Raw genomic sequence first — 23,901 nt, 5'->3', positions numbered from 1 at the left:
TTCCCTGCCGCAACCCCTTTCTGGCCCCCGACTCCACCCCTCTTACTGGTCTGGAAGAATGGTTGTCAGACTTCCATACAGTTCAGTTTTCTGTCAGATCTGGGTTTTTTTTGTTTCTAAATTTTTGTTGTCCTTAATTTTGGTTGTGCGAGGAGGCACAGTGTGTCTAACTACGCCTCTATCTTGACTGGAAGTGCAGGAAAACCCTTCTGACTGAGCTTCCGGCTGGTCCTGAGAGCTGAACTCTCTGATGGGCACGCCCTGTGCATCTGCACATAAGGTGTCACATGCATGATGCGTGACCCCAGACATGACCACAGTCAGAGCCCTGGCTGAACGCCAACCTCTACCAGTGCCGTGCGACCCAGGCCCACTGGGCCATCGCCTCCACGCGTCTTTCTGTGACACTGCAGGTGGAGCTCCTGCCGGCCAGGAAGGGACTGCACAGAACCCGGACAGGGGCGAGCAGAGCCAGGCTCCTGGAGGAGGAGGCACGTCTCTGGGGTCACAGGCCCCCTCCCACCCACCGCCCCACAAGCCCAAGAGGCAGGCAGACACAGTTCATCCTCCTACAGAATCTGCGAGGTCCCCCCTTTTCCTCCCACCCATCCAACCCGGGCACCCCAACTCCTACCCTTCTCTACAGTTCCCTCCCCTCCTGAGGGAAGACGCTGGAGCCCTGGATTCCTCTGTCAGCACCAGGGCTCCCGCTGCCCCTGCTCTGGAAAAGCCTGAGGAGCGACAGGCGGAGGGGATGTGGAGAGAGAGCGCTCCTGTGCAGGAAGTGGGGGAAGAGCACTGGGCACGGGAGTGGCTGAGCACATGGCCAACGCTCCCTGTTCCGGTCCTGGGCACACGGATCCCTCAGAGCCCCCGCAGACCCGGAGTTCAGGAAGGGAAGCGTGAAAAAAGACAATGAGACCACGTGAGACCGTCCATCCTTCATTTATCCCTCTGCAACACCGCTGCTGACGCCCGCCAGCCATGGGGCGTGCCCCAGCCCACCGAGCGGAGCAGCACACCAGCTGTTCCCGGCTGCAGGTCCCTCCCCAGGCCACCAGACCTCAGCTGAGGCCACCCGCCTTGCGCCCCAGGCCCTGACCATCATGCACACCAGTCCAAGGGTTGCGGCCACAGCAGCGCCCTGTGCAGCGGGGCACTGGGGGATGAGAACCGGAGAGCCACTCACTCCTGCCAAAGCTCCGTGTAGAATGGCCGGCACTGCCCATGGCCCTGGGGGCACGCCTGCCCCTACCCGGCCAGAGCTGCCAGCTCCGACCCCTGGTATCACTGAGCCTGTGGAGGCTCTAGCACCGGGACAGCCCCTGGCCGTGCTGAGTGTGCCAGGCTGGTGTTCGCGCTGACAGTTCAGATGCGGGCCGTGTCACACCAGGGAGCCTCTCCCAGAGCCCCCAGCAGGCCCTCACCCAGGGCCTGGGGGCTGGGGTCCCACCCAGGAAGTATCAGGCTGGCCCTCCACCCACACCAGGGACATATCTGGCTCCAGGGTGAGGGATGTCTGATCTCACCACCCCCTCGGCCTACGGGACCTTTTGTGGTCCCCCTTTGGGTGCTGCTGAAATTGTTATCAGGCCCTCAGAGCCTTTGATAGGGTCGCACTCCCTGGGGCTATAAAAGCCACCATTCTGGCCATTCCCCACAGGCACCCCTGCGAACACCCCTCATGGGTCCCCTTGGGCCCAGGTGCACTAAAGCTCCTCCTCCTTGACGCTGGGAGTGGGCGCCAGGGTCCCTCGGTGCACGCGCTGGTGCTTGAGCAGGTGCTGCTTCTGGCTGAAGCCGCGGCCGCAGGCAGCGCACAGGTACGGCCGCTCGCCGGTGTGATTGCGCCGGTGCCGCGTCAGGTTGGGCTTCTGGCTGAAGCGGCGGCCGCACTCGGGGCACGGGTAGGGCCGCTCGCCTGTGTGGATGCGCTGGTGGATGGTGAGCGCCGACCACCATGAAAAGCTCTTGCCACACTCGCTGCAGATGAACGGGCGCTGCTCGCCGGACCCCGACAGGTCCACCCGCGCACCGCCCCACCGCACGTCCCTGGATCCCCGGGCCGCTGGAGAGCTGCACGGTGGCGTCGACCGGCCCGCGGTGACTTGGGCCCGCGGCTCCTTGCCCGGCACAGTGGACCCAGGGGACAGCAGCTGGGCAGTGGTGGTGCCATCGTGCGCACGCTGGTGGGCCCGCAGCGCTGCGCGGCTGGGACAGCTCTGGCCACAGGTGGGGCAGCGAGCTGCCTGGGCGCCCGGCAGGTGCGTGCGCTGGTGCTTGAGCAGGTGTTGCTTCTGGCGGAAGCTGCGGCCGCAGTGCGGGCAGGGGTGCGGCCGCTCGCCCGTGTGGTTGCGAAGGTGCCGCGTCAGGTTGGGCTTCTGGCTGAAGCGGCGGCCACACTCAGGGCACGGGTAGGGCCGCTCGCCCGTGTGGATGCGCCGGTGGATGTTTAGTGACGACCACCATGTGAAGCTCTTACCGCATTCGCTGCAAATGAACTGGCGCTGCTCACCCGGACCCGCAGCGGGGGCGGCGGCGGGGGGGACGTTGGTCTGGGACCCCGCCTGGCGCCACCAGCCCTGGCAGAGCCCCAGCCACGCCCACTCCGGGCGCCCCCGCGGTGTCCCGGGGCGCAGGCGACAGCCCCGGCGGGCCGCAGCGTCCCGGAGCAGCTCGGACAGCCTGGCGCGGGCGCCCTGGCGGTCCCGGGCATGAGCGCGCTGGTGGATGCGGAGGCCCACCTGGTGGCGGAAGCAGCGCTCGCACTCGGGGCACGAGTAGGTGGCGGCGGGCCGGGAGTGGGTCTTCTGGTGCTTGAGCAGGTGCTGCTTCTGGCTGAAGCGCCTGGCGCACTCGGGGCAGCAGAAGGGCCGCGCGCCCAAGTGTTGCTGCTGGTGGCGCGCCAGGTTGGGCTTCTGGCTGAAGCTCTTGCCGCACTTGCCGCACAGGTACGGCTTCTCCCCGGTGTGGGTGCGCTGGTGGATCTTCAGGGACGACCACCAGCTGAACCGCTTCCCGCAGTCCAGACACACGAAGTGACCCTCGCCAGCAGGAAGAGCGGGGCTCAGGGGCCCGGGGGCTGCCCCTGGAACGCGGGCAGCCATCCCCACGTCCTGCTCAGCAGGAGGGGTCCACCTGGGACCCCCAGTCTCCTCCTGCCCTGCGAAGGATCGGGTCTTCCCGGCGGCCTGGCATGGCCGGAGGCCCAGGGGCTGCTGGAAAATGTTCTCCTTATCCTTGGAAGGCACGGCCGACGGCGCCAGGGTCTGCAGCAGCCACTCCGGCTTCTCTTGCTTGATCTTTGCCGCCAGCCCTCCTGCTGCCAGACAAAGGGAGAGAGGACAGGGAGGGAGTCAGTCACTGCTCACGGCGCTGGGGGGAACGGCCCGCTGGAGGGCAGGGCGCAGAGGAAAAGAAGACGCGGGAGGACGCGGAAGAGACTGGCAAGGGGTGAACGGCAACATTTTACCTAGGGAGCCATTGCTCACCGAGTCCACAGTGTCTAGGGGGATAAAAAAAAAAAGTTCTGCCAACAGGCAGTGGTGATGGTCGTACAACAACGGTGTGAACGAACCTAATGCCGCTGAACTGTACACTTAAAAGTGGTTAAAATGGCCCTGGCTGGCATAGCTCAGTGGATTGGGCAGGGGCTGCAAACCAAAGCGTCACAGGTTCGATTCCCAGTCAGGGCACATGCCTGGGTTGCAGGCCATGACCCCCAGCAACCGTACATTCATGTTTCGCTCTCTCTTTCTCCCTCCCTTCCCTCTCTAAAAATAAATAAATAAAATTTTTAAAAAGTATTTTAAAAAAGTGGTTAAAATGGTACATTTCATGCCATGTGTGTTTCACCAACAATTTGTAAAAAACGTAACATTAACAAAAGAGGGGAAAGGTGCTTAACAGAGGTAAGCTCTCAGAGACCTCAGCACTGTGGCCATCTAGAAAGAGCCACCCTCCGGGCCCGGCCGGCGGGCAGCAGGAGCCTGTGGGGGGGCCCAGGGCTGGCAAGGAGCCTCCCTCAGTGCCTCCAGGGTCCGGGCTGGTATGTCCCACTCTCCCCTAAGACCAGCAGGCACCACGGAAGTGAGGCAGAGGGGAAAGGGGCTCTGGCAGACTCGTCCCTCGCCTATGAATTAGGGTTTCGCTCTTGAGTTTGCCTGGGACAAAGGCTCCTTCTGCTACAATGGCTGGAACTGGCTGTCCTAGGTTCTACTGTAATTATGGCAACATCAGCATCCCTCTCTCTCTGTCTCTCTGTCTCTCTCTCTCTCTCACACACACACACACACACACACACACACACACTAGTGCTCTCAGCAGTCACAGTGACAGCCTGCGGGGCGCGGGTGAGGGGCAGACAGACTGGAAGCCCACACAGCACGCCGCCCCTTTGAGCCGGCTGCCTCGCTGCTTCTTCACTGTCGCCCCCACGTTTGTCTCCGTCTCAGGCCCACGGCAGCGATGACCGTGGGAGGGGAGGGGCTCCGGGGTACGTGGGCGACAACTCCCTGGGAGGAGAGGGGGCGTAAAGGGACCTGGTAAAGGCGCTGTGCCGAGTGCTGGGAGGCAGGGATCCCAGGGAAGGACCCTGCGCCCTCTCCCAGGCCAGCGCTGCTCTGCAGCTGGCTCCCCCACCCCCGGGGGCACCTCCCACTCACAGCAGCGCCCGCCTGGGAGAGCCAGACCTGAGACAGCTGAGCATCCTCGCAACGGGCTCTAGGTGACCCCTGAGTAGTCCCTGGGCCGCTGGCCTGTTCTGACCCCTCGTCCAGCCCAGAGTGCTGGGTCAGTGTTTGGCTGGCACGACACCATGAGCGACTTACCAAACACCGTGCTTTCCACCTCAGGGTGTGTGTGTGCACATGCGTGCATGTGGATGTGTGTGCGTGTGAACGTGTGTGTTCCCTTGCTGCCCTCTGCCTTTTTCCCAGCTCCCACCGCCTGTCTTTGTCCCATTCTTTGACATGACCTTCGGGGTCCTGCCACTCAACGCTCTCTCTGCTACCAGTGAGGGCAGCGACTCACGCTCGGCTTTGGAGGGACACGGAAGGCGGGCCTTGGGGGGAGGGGTCGCTGGGGGGGCTCATGCCCTCCGGCTGCTCTCACCTGCGCTGGCGCTGGCCAGGCTGCTCTCCATCCCAGAGGCCCCTTGGCATCAGCGCGGCGCCCCGGCTCCGTCTGCAGGTGAGATGGGGACAAAGGAAACAGAGTTCACCGGTGGGGCGAGGATGGAAGGGCCTCCAGGTCCTCCAGGTCCTCCAGGGCCTCCCAGAGCATGTTCATCCTTTGTCAAGGGTTCCACACCTGCGACCTCCACTGAAAGGTGCGGGAATTTTCACACCGCACACACACCTGCTCGGCAGGTCCCAAGGGCCTGATCCCCACTTTCTGAAGAGGAGCCTGAGGTCAGACAGGGCCACGGACCTGCCCCACGTCCAGCCGGAAGCTCAGTGGGGAGGCGGGGCCAGGTCCCAGGCCTCTGGCTCCCAGAGCCCGGCCCAGGCTCCCAGCGTCTGTGGGCCAGGATGTGGGGGACGCTGCACTGGGGAAAGTCCAAGCAGTTGGTGGCCTCAGAGGCCTGCGGACACCCACCCAGGAGGCAGGACTGTCCCTGAAAAGCCACGCCCCCCCAGTCCCTGTCTGTGTCCAGGCGCCAACCTCCCCCCTCCCCAGGGAGCTCTCCACACAAGCCCAGTGAGCTGCGAGGCCACCCACCGGGGCTCACCTTGTTTGCCGGCGCCCACGCTGCCGCACATCCCCTGACGGGCTCACTGCCTGCCGGGAGCAGGACCGGGGACAGGCGTGCAGCTGGGGTGCCTCGGACTCTGCGCTGGCCGCCCCTCTGCCCGGGGTGTCCCGCCCCAGATCTCTGCAGGGGACCTAGTGAAGGGGCCCTTGCACCTAATCAAGTCGGTCCCCCTTGACCCACTCTGTCTTCCAAAAGGTGTTGGGACCTAAAAATCGCCTTGAGTGGCAGAAAGGCTTCAATTCTTGGCGAGCATTCACAAGGAACTACCAGGGCAGCCCCTCCCACGTCACACCTGGTGTCCCCGAGTCACACACCTGGGCTCGCAAAGGCTTGTGGTCTAAGACAGAAGTGGACACGGAAGGAAGGGGCCCCAGGGGAAGAAATAAGGGTGCGAGGGCAGGGGTCGGTGGACAGGAATGGGGGGCAGACAGACCACATCCTGGGGACCCCTCCCCCTGTGTGCTCAGGTGGGACGTCCGGAAAGCAGGCCAGCCAGTGTCCCGCACACAAACCCAGAGATGGCCAAGCCTGGGGAAGCCCCTCCTCGCAGCCGCACCTTTCCAGGTGAGCCGGGCCACCAGCCACACCCGCCCGGAGCTGTGCCTTTCCCACCTTTCACCCCTCCTCTGCCACCCGCCAGCCTCGCCCCACCTGGCACACCACTCGGCTGGCCTGAGATGCCCAGGGACCCACCCGGCAGGCCGCCCAGCACGGTGCCACAGCCAGGGGATGGGGGGCCACAGGGGCCGACCCGCCACCCCCACCGCTGCCCAGACTCAGTCCCTGAAGGCCGCCTGGCCCTGACCCCACTCGCCGATGACCTTTCCCTGCCCACCCGACGAGCTCCACAGAGAGCAGGTCTCAGGACAGGGCCCTGGTCGCCGACCCCCTCACAGCCCCAGCTCCAGGCCTACCCTCCCCACCTGGGGTCCGAGTGCCCTGGGGACGTGAGCCCCCTCGCCCGGAAGGCCCCCGAGGGGGCAGCTGTGCCCACGACCGCCAGACCACACAAAGCAGGGACTGTGGCCCGCGGCCGGTGGGGAGGTCTGGGGCAGGGGAAAGAGACAAAGGGGCTTTGATCTCAGCAGGAACTCGGGGGCAGGAAGGGGCGGACGGCCGCTGGGCTGCGGAGAAAGGCCACAGTGCGGGGCCGTGTCCAGGCCTCCCTGCGTCCCTCCCAAGCTCGGCCCCTGGACCTCCTCCACCAGCCTCGCACAGCCCTCTTCCCGGACTCAGGCCCCAGCTGGGGAAGAAGTGGATGGCTCCTCACACGTCCGTCCTCTGTCACCTGTGTGGCAGGGACTGGCCACATGCCCTCCACCAGGAGCTGAGGCTTTGAGGGGTGGCATCTCCCTGCACCCCAGCCGAAGGCCCAGCTCCGAGGCCCCGCTCGGCCATGAGAAGCCCCACCCCCCGCAGGGCTGCCCCAGGGGCTCACCGTCTACCACTGGCCACTTATACCGACATCGCTGCCCCGCCCCCCAGGAAACCATGAGCAGGAGATGGCCTTCCCCAGGTACCCCTCCCCATCTCCCTGACCCCCTCTGCCCCTCGGTCCCCCGCCCCACCGGGGCTGCCACGCTTCACTGCCTTTCTCTCGGCCACAGCTCTCCCAACCACTGAGCGGTGTGCGCCACCTGGCCACGGCGCCTCACCCACCCTCCCACAGCCTATCCTCTGCCATGTGCTCGAATCCAGCCGGCCCGCCCTCCGCCGGGTCTCCCCGGCGGTGCCGGCCCTCCCTGCCCGCAGGCCCACTTCCCCTCTCGGTCCTGATCCACCAGGTGAACTGCGGCCCAGACCCGCACGGGCGACCTGAGGGGAGTCTCAGATGCTCCCCAGCTGTGGGGGTTCTGCTCTCCTACCTCATTCACTGAGGGGAGAGGGGCGCTCCCCTGACACCTCGATGTCGGCCTGCCCAGACCCCAGCAGGGACGGGATGGGCGGGGCCGACGGGGCGGAGCACCGGCTGTGCGCCCCGCCCACACTCAGCGAGCACCGCCCACCTCGCCCCTCACAGCCTCTCGGTGAACAGCCCGCTGCGTGCTCAGGGAGCGGGACCAGACTGGACTCCCGGACACGCACTTTCAGGAGTCCGGTTCCTACACCCACGAGTGGTGATTTGAACTGACACAGGTGAAATTAAAAATTCAGACTCTCGATCACACCGGTCACATTTCAGGTGCTCAACGACCACACGGGGCTACAGCTACACGTCCATGATCACCAAGTTCTGACCGCGGCCTCGCGCACAGCCTGCAAGCTCCACAGAGGCAGGCCTTGCCCTGCCCGGTCCCTGACAGGCCGCAAGTGCTTGGTTTAGACCTGAGTGAGTGAAGGAATGAAGGAAGGAAGGAAGGAAGGAAGGAAAGGAACAACTGAAGACCCGGACAGGGGCTTCCTCACTAACAACCAACACCTGGGGAGGAGCCCATGCTGACGGAGCTCCACCTGGGAGACCGACCTCGGCTCCCACCAGCGGACGCTGCCTCTAACACAGACAACCGCAGGCACACGGGGAGAACCGCTGGAGACACTGCCCCCCACACGAACACGCCCACGGGCAAGCCCATCCAACAGCCACCGCAGCAGAGTGAGCTGGCGCCAGAGACGCACCAGCATGGAGACCCCACGGGAGAGCACCACACCACAGGTGTGCGTGCAGGATGAGAAGGCGGCCAGGCCACAGAGCCTCGGGGACAGCGTGCCCACGAGAGCCAGGGAGGCGCCCCACAGCGCCCTGGTGGCCGCACAGCACCCACAGTGAGCCAGGAAGCTGCCAGCAGTGGTCACGGGCAGTGTGATGGGGACAGTCACCTGCCGGCTCACCTGAGCTGGGCCACAGGCAGCATGAGGCCAGTGCTGGGGGGAAGCCGGTGGGGGGCAGGGGACAGAAAGCCGTACAAGCCCAGGGCAGTGTGAGCCCCTCCCCAGGCCAAGCCCACAGCGGTCCACCCTCGGGGGCAGCAACAGGCCCTCCCCTGAACCCTGCCGTGAACCTGAGCCCCCCGCCCCAGGGCCAGCTCCTCAGCCCAGTCTCCCCTTGGAGTCCCAGCGTTCCAGCCCACCAGTCCTAGGCACGTCACTCCACCCCCAGGCCTCAGCCCGGATGCTGAGGCTGACTGACAACACCTGCTCCACAGGTGGGTCGTGGGCACAGAGCGAGGGCAGCCTGTGCAAACGCTGCCCTTTCTGAACCCCATAAACTGGCTGTGTCTCCTCCCGCCCATCTTCGAGGCCTGAGAGCAGGCCACACCCACATCTCCTAGGTCTCCAAACGTCCCCACTGCCACTCACTCTCCCTAAACCACAATTCTTCAAGCCCGGCAGCTCATCACCCCCAGCCCCCTGCTGATGTGGTGAGGAGGAGGGGCTCCTCTGGGCCCGTGGGGGTGCCCAACCAAGTGGGGGCTGGAGACGCTGTGGCAAGGAGAATGGGGCGAGGGACCGGAGTGCCAGGCAGGGTGGCTGGACTAGAAGCCTTAGAAGCTTCTGATGGCCTGAGGCTCAAAGGCTCAGCTCAGGTGAGTCACCACAGACTTTGGCGGGGGGAGGGGACCCGTGCAGCCTGGTCTCCCAGGCCCATTCCACAGCCCTCAGCCCACCCCACCCCCGCCATAGGCCAGTCCTACACAGGCCCACCAGCATGGGGCCTGTCCCCTGTCCCCTGTCCCACCTCTGGACAATCAGTTCCCTCTCCAGCCATCAGTCTTCTGTCCCTGGCCCCACACACCTCACACCTTCCTGCCACCCAGAGTTTATGACCAAGAAGGCTGTGCAAGTTGTTGGGAACTGCCCTGCCTGGTTTCAGAAGCTGTGACCCCTGCCAAGGCTAAGGCTGAAGGAGCAACCTGGGACCGGGTCTTAGTAAGCCACTAAGGAGACAAAAGCTTATCTCCCTGGCAGGAGCACCGCTTCTGCTCTTTTTACTTCATCCATAACTGACCCCCAATGCTTGGTCGGTTAGCCAATGACAGGTAAGATTCCCCAAGGGGGTAACGACCTAAGACAGGCACCACCACGTGAGAGGTCCCCAAGGAAGGACTTGGGGGCTACAGCAAAAGGGAGTGATGGACCCTCGCCCCTCAGCTTTCACAAAGCCTGAGTCTTCATTCTGTCTTCGAGAAATCTCCTAATCTCCTGGCTGCCTTACTTCCCCTGCCTGACTTAAGCCTGAAACAATGAGAGAGGGCGGTGCAGCCCTGTGCTGGAAAGGGCAGTTCCCAGGTGATCAGGCCTAAGAAAGAATGTGTAAAATCCTGTGAAACCTGCTTTGTTTAGAATGCTCTCAATGAAATGATAAGGGTCCAAGCAAGAAGTAAGTTTGTTCCTCAAAGTTTCACAGCTCTTTAGCTATCCGACCCTGACTCAAAATAGGCCATCAGAGTTCTTTGTATGCTATCCATTGTTTGACCCTTACTGCCTGACAATGATTAATGAGCTTTACCTGTGTTCCTGTGCAAATGAACCCAATAAAAGCCCATTGAGGAACAGGCTCCTGCTCTTCTCCTTTGAGAGATTGGCTACCTCTCCTCCCCAAGCAGATCGTGTCTTGGAAAACTTATTCTCATCCATGCTGGCCGGGTGAGGAAGGGGTGGGGGCCTGCGGGCAGAGCCCCCCCCTCCCAGCAAGTCAGCTGCCAAGTGCCTTTAAAAGGTTCTGGGAAGCTCAGGGCAACTGCTGCCTGGGCCACGCTCATGGACACACGAGTAGGCCCCGAGGTCCTGCCAGGACAGGTGACCGTCCCCTCCACACCTAAAGGCCGGCCTCCATCCCACACCCAGCATCGGTCCACAACTCCCACAGGGCTCCCCCGCCCCGGGGCCCCACCCAACCTTCCTCTCTGCTCCTCAAGGTCAAGGTCAACTCCCTCCTGTCCACCTTCCACCCTCTCAAAAAGGGCCCAGGATGGGGTGGCGGCGCTGAGAGCTCCGGATGAGGTTTGCTTCCGGCTAGCCATGTGACCCAGGCCAGCTGCTTTCCTTCCCTGGGCCTCAGTTTCCCCATCTGCAAATGCAGAGAATGCTTGTTCCTGTGTACAGAACCGCTGTGTCAAACGGGAGGAACAGCCTGAAAAGACTGAAAAACGGTTGCAAGATGCGAGATGAATTTTTTTCAGCTGTTGCCACCTCCCTCCCCACTCCCCGCCTTGTAGGAACTGTACCGCAGGGTCTCCCCAGTAGGAAGGGCTCCCTTTAGTGACCTTGGTTTGCATCCACCCGCCTGCCCAGGGAACCGGGTCCACGGGCAGCCAGGTCATCGTGCCTGACCTCCTCCTGGAGGTCCCTGATTGGACTGCAGGAGGCCCATCGCCGTGGCACCTCCTTCCAGGACTTCTGCCTCCATCTGCTTTGCATGCAGACCTTTGCTGGCACCAACCCACCCCCACCTCCCTGCCTCCGCGTCGGCCCCACACCCCACTCTTTATCCACCCATCTCCCTTTAGAGAGGACAGCAGCACCCACATTCCTGCACCCGAGTCCAGGCCTCAGGAGCCTGCTAGGGCCTAGGACCCCTATTACCTGATCCAAAGGCCAGGGACAAAACCAGCTGCTCCCAGCACTGAGCTGGCGTCACAGTCTGATCTACAAATACTTTCCGAGTCTTTGCTGCATTTAAAGGAGCTTGGGGAAAGGAGGACGTGCTCCCTCCTTATCAGATGAGGAAAGCGCCAGGAGGTGACATTCTCTGCCTCAGAGTCAGACATCAGGTCTCCTCCTTCCGCAGGCCCTGAGCCTGCTCTTCCCCCCAGGCCCCTCCGCCCCAGGAAACCTTGGATTCCTCGGCTTAACCCTTTCCAGCACAGGTACAGGGGCCAGACCACCTCCACCATGCCCTGCACTTGGCCCCGGGCCTCCCTTGCCTCCCCAGAGGGGATGATGGGTCTTCATCAGCCCCTTCTCCTTCTCTACCCTAGAGTGCAAACCCCACAATGCAGAGGTCACTAGGACACACCAGTGCTATTGTTAATACCTCCTGCCGCCCCTGCCTCAGTTCAGGCCTCTGCACTTCTCTCCTGCACACTCTGCCCCTTATGAAGCTTATCTTCCCCTGCAACCCATCCACCCCCCAAAACTCACAGTGATTTTCCTAAAACTCCAACTTGGACATGTTTCTACTTCGCTCAGAATACTTCAGTGGGTCCTCAACACTTTCAACACTGGCTAAAACTTCCTTCTCAAGACCATTTAAACTCTGGCCTCTGCTCCCCTCTCCTCACTGTACCCCAGTCTGCCCCACTGTCCCACGCTGCAGCCTTCTGACCTTGCCATGACCCGGCGACACGCCTGTGACCAGCTCTGCAACAGTCTTGTCCAACCCAGATCAGGGATCACTGTGACAGGAAGCTCTTTGGATGGGTCAGGCTCAGTGAGGGGCCCCTCTCTGGTTAACCTGTGCACCCACCAACTGGCACCACCCACATGGTATAGTGATCATTTGTCTCCACAATTAGACTGTCAACATCTTAACACAGGAAGTGTTTCTCTCTCCCCCAACACCCAGCCCAAGGCTCCGCGTGCTGTAAACCACGGCTGACCATTTTAATAAAGGAACATTTAAATAAAAGGAATGTAACTCTAAAACAGATTACAGAATCGTGGAACCTTAAGAGTTGAAAGAAGACCGATACCCTCTAATGTCTTCATTTGCAGATGAACGCAGGGACCCAGAAGGAACAGCCTGGACGTGTCCTGTCCCTCTGTCCCCCAACCCCAGCCTCTGGGGCTTTGGCCACACCCAACATGGGCTCTGGCTGACCAAGACCCAACTCCAGGCAGACTGCAGGCTCTGGCCACCCAAGGGCTGCAGCAGGCTTCATCTCTGTGTCCTCCGCCTTTACGGGAAGAAGCCCCCCAGCTCCTACCCCACCCCAATGGCGATCTTGGCTCCTGTGCCCATTTTCCTGGAATGGAGGTTTCAAGGAGACCCCTACACACAGGCTTCCAATTTCTGTGGTACGTCCCTCTCATTGTTCTCACCCCCATCCTTATCCGCACTCATTTGCTGATTTATTAGGCGCCCATGTGTCACTCTGCTGCGAGCACTGGGATTCCTGCCCTCCAGAAGCTAGAGAGATCTTCCTGGGAGACTGTCGGGACAGTGCCCCGGCTCACCACCCGGTTCCTCCCGCTCTCACCAGCACCCTCCTGCTCTCAGCCCCGGCCTGCAGCCCCTCCCACGCATGGCCCGGCCCTCATCCCCCTGGGCTGTGTGGGGGTGGAGAAAGTTCGGGCCGGAGCATGGGGGACTCAGGGGACCCCGAGGCCACCTCCAGCCCGGGACTAGGTGGAGGCGGCGCAGGAGGAGCGGGCCGGCACCCGGCCCCACAGCACGGTCTGTCCCTCCGCACGCCCCTCCCCGCCCGGATTCAGAGGGACTTGGAGGGAGGGGACAGGATAAATACCTTTGACTTTGAGGTTAAGGTTAACGGGATCTGCCACCCGGGGAGACTTGGGCACTGGGCTCCCGGGCCCCGCCAGACACGGGGCAGGAGGGACAGGCGCACGCTTGTGATTGGCTGGAGGGCCTGGCCATCCCCAGGGCCGCCCCGCCGTCTGATTGGCTGCGCCGCTCAGATGACCAGCAGGGCCCTACCGAAGAAGCCCTCGGGGCGGCCCCTTTGTTCTCCAGAGCCAATCGCCGGGGTAGGCGGGCTGACCTCGCCTCCCGCGGGGCCTCGCGAGGCTCAGCGTGCTGTGAGTGCTGTGAGTGCGTTGGCCGCTGGGTGCCGGACCCCGGTCCTGGGCTTCGAGGGTAGGAGGGGAGGGAACGAGCCCAGGCACACCTCCACCAGGCTCTCTGGACCGGCAAACCCGCGCTCTGCAACCCTTCCAGCCGTCCCACGCATGTTGGTGCCAGGATCCGAGGGTAGAAGCCGGAATCCCGCTATGATGCTCACTCGAGTGTGCATGTGATGTGATGGTGGTGTTCGGCACTAGGGCACACCAGGTGTTCGAGATGTGCGTGTTACGTGTGACAGGAGACAAATCGCCCTGTGTCCCCTGCGCGGCCCTGCACGCCGTGGGCGCGGGTGGCAAGTGATCCCAGGAGCTCCCTGAGATTTAGACATCATTTAAACCAACCCATGCCTTCTCATGGGGGAAACAGCGACCTGGATGGAGGTTGCGTTCCTATATCGCGTGTCCCTGCTGATTTACAGACACGGTCCAGATGGCCAAGGAGGGTCTTCTCTTCCCAGAAACCTTCAGGAAGAATTTTCTCTTCTAACTGACCTTGATTGGAGGGAAGAGTTCCTTTGTGTCAACAAAATTCCTCACACTACCACCGCAAAGGGAGCCAGCTACGTCAGCTCCCGCTGGCAGGAGGCTCTCTGCAGCTGCCTAGAAACCGCCCTTGGGATAGGAGGAGCTGAGCTCTCCGAGAGTCTGTGTACAACAAACCTTACTGTTCGGCCGGTGGAGCGCATCCTAATTAATGTCTGCAGCTGCCTAGGAAGCATTTGCCACGGGCCCAGCTGCTGTTTAGCCTCTTCACACGATAGAAACCAGTGACTGAGATTCCAGCAGTTTGACCACACACACGGTGTGCACTTCTGACAAAAGTTCCTTGCTGGCTCTGGGCTTTGACTTGTTCATCTGCACGAGTTACATACACAGCTTACTGGGTTTCAGCGGGACGCTAATTGGTTCTCTTGTCTAGGAAGCTTTTGTAAAAAAAGCACCCCTACACAGAAGCCAGGCACCCCCTGAGCCATCCGCTCTTTAACGTCTCCCTCATCTTGTTATTTTTCTAGAGCACCTAGCAAAAAAGTTGGTGGGTTCCTGTTCCAGCCCCAGATCTGCCACTGGCTTCAAGTGGAAAAGTCGCTGTCACTCTCTGGATCTGTCCCTTCCTCTACAGAGTGAAAGGCTTCCTCCGGATTGCCATTTCACGGCCAAGGTTATCTCAAGGGCAGGAAGAATGAAGCCTTGCTGGGATCCTATTTCCATAAAGTAAAAAAGGAGGCTATGTATATATACCTGCAAATGCACAGAAAACATTTCTGAAACAACACCACCCTCTGATTCCCTACATGGAGTAAAGAGAAACATATGCAGGGGGGAGAGGGAGAAATGAAGGACATTTCCACATTAACAAATACCTCCAAGCCCTGACCGGCGTGGCTCGGTTGGGCATCATTCAACAAGGCGGAGGGTCGCTGGTCGGGGCACACGCCTGGGTTGTGGGTTTGGTCCCCAGTCAGGGAGCTTACGAGAGGCAACCAATCAATGTTTCTCTCTCACATCAATGGTTCTCTCTCTTTCTCCCTCTCTTCCCCCCTCTCAAAAAAAGTTTATCTGCTTTTTTTATCCTCACCCAAGGATAGGGTTTTTACTGATTTTCAGACAGAGAGGAAGGGAGAGAGAGGAAAACATCAACGTGAGAGAGAAATATTGATCGGCTGCATCCTGCACACACTCCAACTGGGTATCGAACCCGTAACTTAGGTGCGTTCCCTGACCAGAGATAGAACCTGCAACCTTCTGGCATATAGGATGACGCTCCAACCAACTGATCCACCCGGCCAGGGTGGCCTGCAGTGGTTTAATTTCAACAACATTATTTAATACTTCTGTAATTGCAGAAAAATAAAAATAAAACAAAGCCCAGGGCTCTGCAGAACAGAGGGGCAGCTCCTGTGAGCAGGGCGCTGACCCATCCGACCCCAGCAGTTCCTCCTTCCAGTCTGCTGGCAGCAGGAGCCGTGCTGAGCGAGGGCTGGGCCCCCCTAGGTCCCCTGCAGGACTCAGAAACCATGAGCTACTTCGCTCTTCTGCGGCTTTCTCCGACCCTCGGCCCTCTCCCCACCATCTCCACCCAAAAGCAGCGGGCAGCATAGCACCACAGGACACTCCACACCTGCCTTCCCCACACACCTGGCGCATCCCTCAAAGGTGGTTTTTCAAATAGGACCCGGGTCAGGTTCCGCCTCCCTCACCTTGTTCTCCAGCGCCCACCCCCAATAGTAACCCTAGATGCCTGAGGACCTGTCCCCTGCTCCCTGACCATCACCCCAACATCTACCCACTTTCCTGATGCCCCCCAGCCCCAATAAAGCACTGTCCCCTTCCCCTGAAGCCCCCAGCTGGCTCCCTTAGACACATTTAACCGAAGCTTTCTTGACACAAGCCCCCGGGCTCTGAAAGCGAATGTGCCGCCAGCGGCACAGGCTCTTCTTACGTGGCCCATGACCCCATGAGCCAATGTGAAGCTTTAAAGCTACCTGCTCCCTTCCTGCACTCTTGGAGCCCCCATGCGCCCCCATCCCTCTCTCGACTCATTATTTATGCTCTCACACATGTCCACCCCAGGCTTAGGCCTCCCAAGGGGAAGGACTGCAGCTTATCTTCGCAATCCCCCAGTTTCCACCCCAGCATAAAACCCAGGAGGCACTGAATACTTATCTTCACGGAAAACAGCGGGGCTCTCCACGGCCGTGGTCAAAAAGCACAGGTTCCAGGAGTCAGACAGACCTCGGGCAACGACCAGTCACGAGACCGGGAGCCAGTGCGTTCACCTGGAGAAGAAGAGTGCCTGCCGCGCGAGGGTTGTGCACGAGGGTTCAGGAAAGTTTCTTTGCAAGGCGCCACTCAAACAATTTGTGGCTTATTTCTGGGCACCAGACCATGAGAGCTGTGGGTGACCTCTTCAGAAACCACTCAGACTGGCAGGGAAAAGGGCCTGTGGACACCTGTCAAAATTAGGCCCCCATTAGTAGGAGACCACAGTGCTGGAGGTGTCCAGGCGGAGGCGTGGGGGCTGCACAGCAGCCCAGCCAGGAGGGCACCAAGAGACAGAATCAAATCAGAACTTTCCCCCCCGACTTGACAGCACAGAAGGCTGAACCCCTGGAGAACCTGCCCCACTGGCTGGGTAACCCTAGATGACCCCGCCTGGGGCAGGTCCTGCCTGGCCTTCCCTGGGGAAGGGCTGGAAGCAGGGACAGAGGGGCTCCAGTCGGGGCACAGGGCCTGCTACCAAGTCCCCCGCCCCGCACAGCGCCCCCCCCCCCCCCACTCCTCGGAGAGGACCCTGCTGCTCCTCCCTCCAGCGCCGCAGCTCCCCGGGAGAAAGGAACGCGTCTCAGCCACCAGCTCTAAAACCAAATCTTTATTCTCTAGTTTGAAAAGAAGGGTAAGTGGTGGTTCTGTTTAGTCCCAGAAAACAGAACAAGGCCCGACAGGTAGAAATTCTAGGAAAGCAGATTTCACTCATTATAAGGAAGAACCTCTAACGATTAGAATTGTCCTACGGTAGAACCAGGGCCTCAGGAGGCGGGGCCACCCTGTCACCTACGTGTTCGGGCGGAGGCTGGGCGTCCAGACACCAGACATGTGGAAAGGGAAACGCACCCCTCCCTTCCGGCCCCTGACCCCCCCCCGGCGTCAGCGGGCAGCCCCTGCCAACACGAGGGGCCTGAGAGGTGTGAAGGAGGGTTGGGGTGTTCAGACAAAGGCCCAGACGGGACTGCTGGCAGCCAGGCGATGCTCTAGGTGCAGGCAGGGGGCGGATGAAGCAAGTATGACGGGCGGGAACCCCGCTCCCCGGGGCTGATCTTCAGGGAGGAAGGGGAAGCCACACAGCAGACAGGTATCTCGCGGTCTGGGTGCCAGCGCAGGGGCCGGGCTGGGACAGCTCGGAGCCGCTCGGCCTCACCCCCAGGGCTGCTGAACTCGGCCGGCAGGTTCCCCCGGGTGTCCCCACCGGTCTGATTCACCTCCCCAGCGCTCTTCACTAAGGACTGTACCACACCTACTTCCAAAACCGAGCTGAAGGAGCTAGCTCATGACGGACAGGGACATTAAGGCGTTACCAGCAGAGAGGGGTCATCTGTCCACTGGTGACCCCTCCTGCGGAGGACAGACACTAAGGGGTGGGTGCAGGTGCTATTGCTACTTCTCCAGGGCAGGGGACAGGGAGGTCGGAACCTCAGCCACCACCAGCTGGAGGCTGGGTCCGCGCACTCCACAGCGGCTCCCCGTGTTTCTCACGGGGAGTGCTCACTCCCGCCTCCCCAGCCCCCACTTCGCCAGCAGCCAGCAGCAGGGAGGCCCCGGGGCCCTACCTCCCAGCTCGCGCGGACCTACGCCCCTGCTCTCAGACATCATGCTTCTTCTGATGGGCCAGGAGCTTCTCCTCATCGTCAAAGGTCTGGCCGCAGATGGCGCAGCAGAAGGCGCCGTCCCGGATGTGGCTCTTGCGGTGGGTGATGAGGTTGGACTTCTGGCTGAAGCTCCTGTCGCAGTCGGGGCAGGCGTAGGGGCGCTCGCCGGTGTGGATGCGCCGGTGGGACACCAGGTTGGACTTCTGGCTGAAAGCTTTGCCGCAGTCGGGGCAGACGTAGGGCTTCTCGCCGGTGTGGATGCGCCGGTGGGCGGCCAGGTAGGGCTTGTGGCGGAAAGCCTTGCCACAGTCCGGGCAGACGAAGGGCCGCTCCGGCGCGTGGTCGCGCCGGTGGGCCGCCAGGTGGCTGCCCTGGGAGAAGCGGCGCCCGCACTCCTCGCAGGCGAAGGGCCGCTCCCCTGAGTGGACCCGCGAGTGGGCCACCAGGTGGGTCTTCTTGGCGAAGTTCTTCCCACACTCGGGGCAGGCGAAGGGCCGCTCCCCCGTGTGCTGCCGCTGGTGGGCGCGCAGGAAGCGCTCCAGCCGGAAGCTCCTGCCACAGTCCTCGCAGCTGTAGAGAGATGGGGGGACATCCCCCTGGTTCCGGGGGGCCCCTGGCAGAGGCTCAGCGGAAGGATCCTGCGCAGGTCTCGGTGGGGCCTCTGGGGTAGGCTCTGCCAAGGGCTCCGGGGGCCCCGCTGAAAGCTGGGGGCTCCCCGAGCCAGGGGCCCCCTGGGCGGACCCTTCGGATCGCTTGTGGATCTTGCTGTGAGACAGGAGGTTGGGTTTGTGGCGGAAGCGGCGCCCGCACTCGGTGCACGGGTAGGGCTTCTCGCCCGTGTGGATGCGCCGGTGGGAGGTCAGGTAGGGCTTGTTGGTGAAGCGCTTCCCGCACTCGGGGCACTGGTGGGGCCGCTCGCCCGTGTGCACGCGGCGGTGGGCGATCAGGTTGGGTTTGTGCCGGAAGCGCTTGCCGCAGCAGGCGCACTGGAAGGGCCGGTCCACGGCATCGCCACCCGGCCGGGGCGCGGTCACCGCGGGGCGGCCCCGGGGCCGAGGCCCGAGCGCCTTGGCCGCTGCCTCCTCCAGGGCCTCGGCCACGTGAACCCGCTTGTGCGAAACCAGCTGGTCCCACTGGGCAAAGCTCCTTCCGCAGTTGCCGCATATGAAGGGCCGGGCCTCGGGGGCCGGGGGTGGCACCTCCGCGCATGCACTCGAAGCTGCTTGCGCCGCCAGAAGCGTCTGTCACAGTCGGGGCAAGCAAGGGGCCGCTTGGCAGCCGAGTGGGCCCGCAGATGCAGGACCAGGGCCACCCAGCCGCGGAAGCTCTGCCCGCAGAGGTGGCAGGCGAAGCCCCGGTCCGGGGTGGCAGCGGCATGCACCTGGCAGTGCAGGGCCAGGAAGGGGGCGTGTCGGAAGCGACGGCTGCATTCTGGGCAGGCCAGGGGCAGCCGGGCCTGGCAGTGCCGGGCGTGAAGCCACAGGGCCACCCAGCCCGGGAAGTGCCTCTGACAGTGGGCACAGCGACGGACCCGACCTGGAGCTTGGCTGCCTGGCTGGGCCACCGAGGTGCCTTGTAACCTCAGCCCGCCGGGCTCCTTCTCCAGGGTCTGGGGCGACCCCTGGGAAGGCCCGGAAAGGAGCTGGGGCCGGGCAGGGCCCACGGCCAGAGGGCCCCGGCAGCGACGTTCCAGCATCAGTCCTTCCTCTGCTGCGGGTGGAAAAGCACAGTCACGGGAAGGCCCACTCGCCCCGGCCCACTCACCCCGGCCTGCCCGCCACCCCCTGCCCAAGGGCACTCGCCCCTCTGGACTCCCAGAGCCCTGGGGTCTAGGCTGCTCTTCTAACACTAGCTCAACCTTGGGCTCCTAGACATGCACTTCAAGTGCGTTTGCCATGAGTCTTACTGACCGTGACGCTTCTTGGAGTCCCCCCACCCACGGCCGCCATACGTCTGGAGTGGGGCGAGCACTCCGGTGCTGACGGCACAAACATTCCCGCCTCGCCAGAAAACGCACCGCGTCTCCCCACGGAGCTTCCTGCGTTTCCCAAGGGCGGCCCTGCTGCCCTCCCCTGCCCCTGCTGCTTCCTGCCGCCACGCCTGAGTTTCGGGGCAACCTGTGAGGCTGGGTGAGCAGACACTGCCCTGACGGACAGAGGCAGCCACCAGGAGACATAAGAGGTGACAGGACTCTCGGGGGTGGGGGGAGGGGGAGACACAGGAAACCAACAGCAGAACCAGGACTAGGGGGCGGACTGTTCTTCTCCACTCTCGGGCCAGGGTTCCTCCCTCTGAAACGCCCAGGTTTGTCAGGCCCTCACAGAAACTTCTGCAGCCTTCCATCCCTGTTATCTTCGCTCTGGCACTAGCTGCAGCACGGGAGGCTCTCTCGGCCTCCCTGGCCCGTTCTGTCTCTCCAGGTGGAAGCCGGGAGAGCCAGTGAGAACAGCCCCGCTGGGAACAGGAGCAGGGCTGGCTGCTCCTCCCAGAACAAGGCCAGGCCACTGCCTGTCCAGACTGTGCCCACATTCTGCCTGCCTGCCCCCCTCCACCCACTCACCCAACCACCCACACACGATGAGGACATCGCAGGAAGGAAAGTTCTCCTGAATCCAAGGAGTGTGCACAGCTGCTGCCCTCGGGGCCCAGGGCTCCGGGGCTGCCTCCCTCGGGGTGAAAGAGATTACTGGGGCAAGAGAGGGGGAGGAAGGAAGAGATTACGTCTCTGTCCCCTGCCTAGTCCTGCCCCAACCCCGCAGGGGGCTGCCCCACATTCTGCAACTCCAAAGCCCTGGGGGGCCCAGATTCCTGCAGGGGAGCCTCCTAAACCCACTAAAGGAGCAGGGGGCAGGGCGGTTAGACTCCTAAGGGACCCCCACTCCCTTCTCGAAAGCTCCAGACACATCTTCCTAAGTTCCCTAGAGCCTGCACTCCTCCGAGGCGCACAGACATGACTCATTCCCGACAGCCAGACTGGGCGCCGGGAAGGCTCCAGGATTTGAGAATGGGATCCTTCCCCCCACAGGCGCCGGCCTGCCTTCCCCTGGAGGGAGGCCTGAGCACCGAGGCTGCGGGAACCCAACAAAGAAGGTCACACTCTACCCTGGAGGCTGTGGAGCTGGAGACGAGGCTTTTTCCAGCTCCTGCTGGGGACGCTCCTGGGGATACTTCTGCGGCTGCAGCGCCTGCTCCGGCCCAAACTGTGGTAGCCCCCAGATGTCAGAGAAAACTGCAGGAGTAAAGACACCCCTACCCCCATGGCAGAGCTCAGGCCTCCGGCGGCAGAGAGGCCAGCCTTACCTGCGGGGAGGGGAGAAAAAACACGCGTGAGGCTGTGCGCTCCTCCAGGGCAGTCATCTTTGTGTCCTCGCCCGCCGTAACCCCCTCCCCCAACCCGGCCCCACACCCGGCCGGCAGAGTGACCTTAATGGATAGAACGTTAATAAATAAATGCGTCCCCGGCGCCAAGAAAGCACCCATCTGCGTTTGGGGGTCACTTCCTCCACTGGTAAGGTCGCAGCACAAATTCTCCACGCTGATGGCCAAAAGCCGGACTATGGCAGCAACTCTGGAATCCCTGCTGACTCCCCTCCCCCCACCCTCCTCCCAACGGGAATTCCAGGCCCGTTTCCCAGGGGGCTGGGCAGGCGAGCAAGTGAGACCGGGACTGGATCTGAAGCCCCTCGCGTCCTGGATGGTGAAGGGCTGTGGAGACCCCCCCACAACACCCTTTTGTATTCGCGCCCGTACCCCCGGCCCCGTTCGCAGACGCACTGCTCCGCGCTCCCAGAGTGGGCCCCTTCAGGTCCCGGTGCAGCGCGCACCTCGCGGAGCCTGTGCGCAGGTGCGCGGGCTCGCCCCCCACTTCGGTCGGCATGTACCCCCCACACAGTGAGCACACGGTCACGCGCCCGGCAGGTAAGGCCGCCCCTGCCACGGGCCTGCGTGGAACCCCGCGCCCTCCCGGGACGAACCTCTCCGGCGGGGTGCGCGGAGGCGCTTCGCGCGTCCATGAGGCCGCAAAGCCGGTGCCGGCAGCCGCGCTCCCCACCCCACCGTGGCGACAGCAGCAGGTTCGAGTTCACCACTGCCAGGCCCGTGCCCAGCCCCCCCGCCGGTTCCCAGCGCCACGTGACTACAGGAGCTGCAGAGGGTCAGTCGTGGGCTCCGGCCGGCAGCCACGGCCGGAGGGCGGGGTGGGCCGGGCTGTGGAGCCGGTGGAGCGGGTCGCTCACCACCCCTAAAGCCCCCTCGCAGGCCGGGCGAGGGGAAACCGCCGAGAGCCCGACTCCGTTGCCATGGCGACCACAGCCGGCTCTTCCGGGACAGGCCCGGCTCAAGTTTCCCGACCCTTTGTCCCTTTGGAGGACGCGCGTCCCTGGGCGACCGCGTGGCCAGGCTTGTCACTCGGCCAGACCGAGCCTCTTGGCTTCTCTAAAGGCTCCAGGCTCGCCCGAGCCTTCAGAGAGGACGCTCCTGCCCCCAGACCACCCGGGGCCGCGCCTCCCACTCCCCGGCCACCCTGACCTTGGCCGGGCCAGGGAATCTCAGTGCCTGGGGTTCAAAGCCGTGCTGACTTTCGTCGTCCGGGGGAGGCGCGCCTGCCTCGAGTCCGGCTTCTGGTGTGTTCAAAAGTGGAGACAGAAAGGCCCCATTGCGTGAACTTTGAAAAGGGAATGCCCTCCATTCCAGAAATTAGCCAAGAGTGGCGTTCCGGCATCCGTGGCCGCGGGGTGGGGGGCCGTCCTTGCTCGGGGCCGTTTCACTGGAAAACGCCCCGCAGCGGGTCGGCCAGTGCGGAGGCAGGTGCGAGCCTGCGCAGGTGACTCACCCGGTAGCAGGTGGCCCTTGGTTCTCCGAACGGAACACTTCCTGGGCTTCCAGGCGAGCCCCGTTTCGTGTGCTCTTATGCTTTCCAGCAAAGGCCATTTTTTAATTACACAAAAACTTTAGAAACACTTTCAAAATCTATTCCACCAGTAGGAAATAGAATATAAAATCTCTCATACTCTCCCCTCCTAAGGTGAATAACCTTTAACATTTGGGCTAGTGTCCTCTGATGTTTCTTCCATGCGTATCGGTGCGTGGTGGACGTACACGGGATGCAATACCTCACGAAAGCGTGTTCTGCCCCCTTCACTTACCACTGCTGTGAACTTTCCCCCACTTTTTAGATATTCTTTTATAACGTGATTCTTAACGGCAGCATACATGTACAAATAAATTACTCACATGTCTCTCTTTTTCTGTATCATTATAACGCCACCTTTCCTGTCTCCAGAAACCCTCTATGAAGACGCCCACGTATTGTCTAGCAGCTCCCCCCCCCCCCCGCGCCGTTACCTGCAAGAGGGAGAACTCCATCCACCTCTTACAGATAGACGGTCCCAGGCCCCACGCATCCACCCAGCAAATATTTAATTGGTGTCCGCCATCTGCCGCTGTGCCAGGTGCTGGCTGACGACGAGCCAGGCAGAAACGGTCCCCGCTGTTCTTCCAGGATGCTTTATCCCCCTGGTTTTCACAACAGCAATATCCCTTCAAAGCTGGTATTTAGTGTGAAATTAAACCAGATGCTCGTTGGCAATTTCCGAGTGGACGGCTGTGGAAAAGCAGGGGGAGACTAGGGGGCAGAGACCAGAAAACTTCACCCTCACGGAACTTACTCGGTGGTGAATGCCTGCTGCAGACAGCATCCTGAAGACGGGGCTGGGAGCTCACCGAGCTCCTTCCAAGCGCTTGCGGGCCGTGCGGGAAGGAGGCAGAAAGGACAGGCCACGCTCGCAGCGATGGAGGCCACGTCTGCTGGAAGGGGCCTCACAATGGCACAGCCACTTCCATCCCAGGGGGCCCTCTCGGCACCGGGACCTGGGGAGACAGCGGCCAAGGTCCAGCCCGAGCAAGGCCCCGACTGCCCGAGGCTGGCATCTCAGGTGAGAGCAGTCTTGCTAGGTCATGTGGAAACTCTTCAGGAAAAGATCAGCTGCTCCTACTGCTGCAGTTCTAAAAATACCCTTAAAGGCGCAACACACGCACGGC

At 62.2% G+C, this 23,901-nt stretch overlaps 2 protein-coding genes across 3 annotated transcripts; both read right to left on the bottom strand.

Moving 5' to 3' along the window:
- Nucleotides 1–949: 949 nt before the first annotated feature.
- On the bottom strand, nucleotides 950–13,244 carry ZNF775 (zinc finger protein 775). Of its 2 annotated transcripts, none has more exons than XM_036011019.1 (3): nucleotides 13,162–13,244; nucleotides 5,113–5,184; nucleotides 950–3,322 (listed from the first exon to the last, which is right to left on the bottom strand). In XM_036011019.1, exons 2-3 carry the CDS (start codon nucleotides 5,141–5,143, stop codon nucleotides 1,710–1,712), a joined length of 1,644 nt encoding a protein of 547 aa, XP_035866912.1. In that variant the 5' UTR covers nucleotides 5,144–5,184; nucleotides 13,162–13,244; the 3' UTR covers nucleotides 950–1,709. The 2 variants fall into 2 exon arrangements, with proteins under 2 accessions (XP_035866912.1, XP_035866913.1); XM_036011020.1 differs by having other exon boundaries at nucleotides 950–3,319.
- A 3,604-nt stretch (nucleotides 13,245–16,848) lies between these two features.
- REPIN1 (replication initiator 1) lies at nucleotides 16,849–22,374 on the bottom strand. The gene is given in 4 exon segments (XM_036011018.1): nucleotides 16,849–19,054; nucleotides 19,057–19,572; nucleotides 20,965–21,091; nucleotides 21,837–22,374. Coding segments are annotated over 4 exon segments (1,881 nt in total). The 5' UTR covers nucleotides 21,876–22,374; the 3' UTR covers nucleotides 16,849–17,855.
- Nucleotides 22,375–23,901: the final 1,527 nt, after the last annotated feature.

This window comes from Phyllostomus discolor, chromosome 10, assembly GCF_004126475.2.
Source record: "Phyllostomus discolor isolate MPI-MPIP mPhyDis1 chromosome 10, mPhyDis1.pri.v3, whole genome shotgun sequence".
Taxonomy (NCBI): Eukaryota; Metazoa; Chordata; class Mammalia; order Chiroptera; family Phyllostomidae; genus Phyllostomus; species Phyllostomus discolor.
Note: the sequence above shows the minus strand (reverse complement) of the source record. Positions and strands in the feature narration are given on the sequence as shown.

Excerpts from the sequence above, each read along its gene's own strand:
- ZNF775 (XM_036011019.1), bottom strand. The coding sequence starts at position 5,143 with ATGGAGAGCAGCCTGGCCAGCGCCAGCGCAG. Across the intron at positions 3,323-5,112 it reads CCTGGCCAGCGCCAGCGCAG|CAGGAGGGCTGGCGGCAAAG; the intron begins GTGAGAGCAGCC and ends TTTGTCTGGCAG.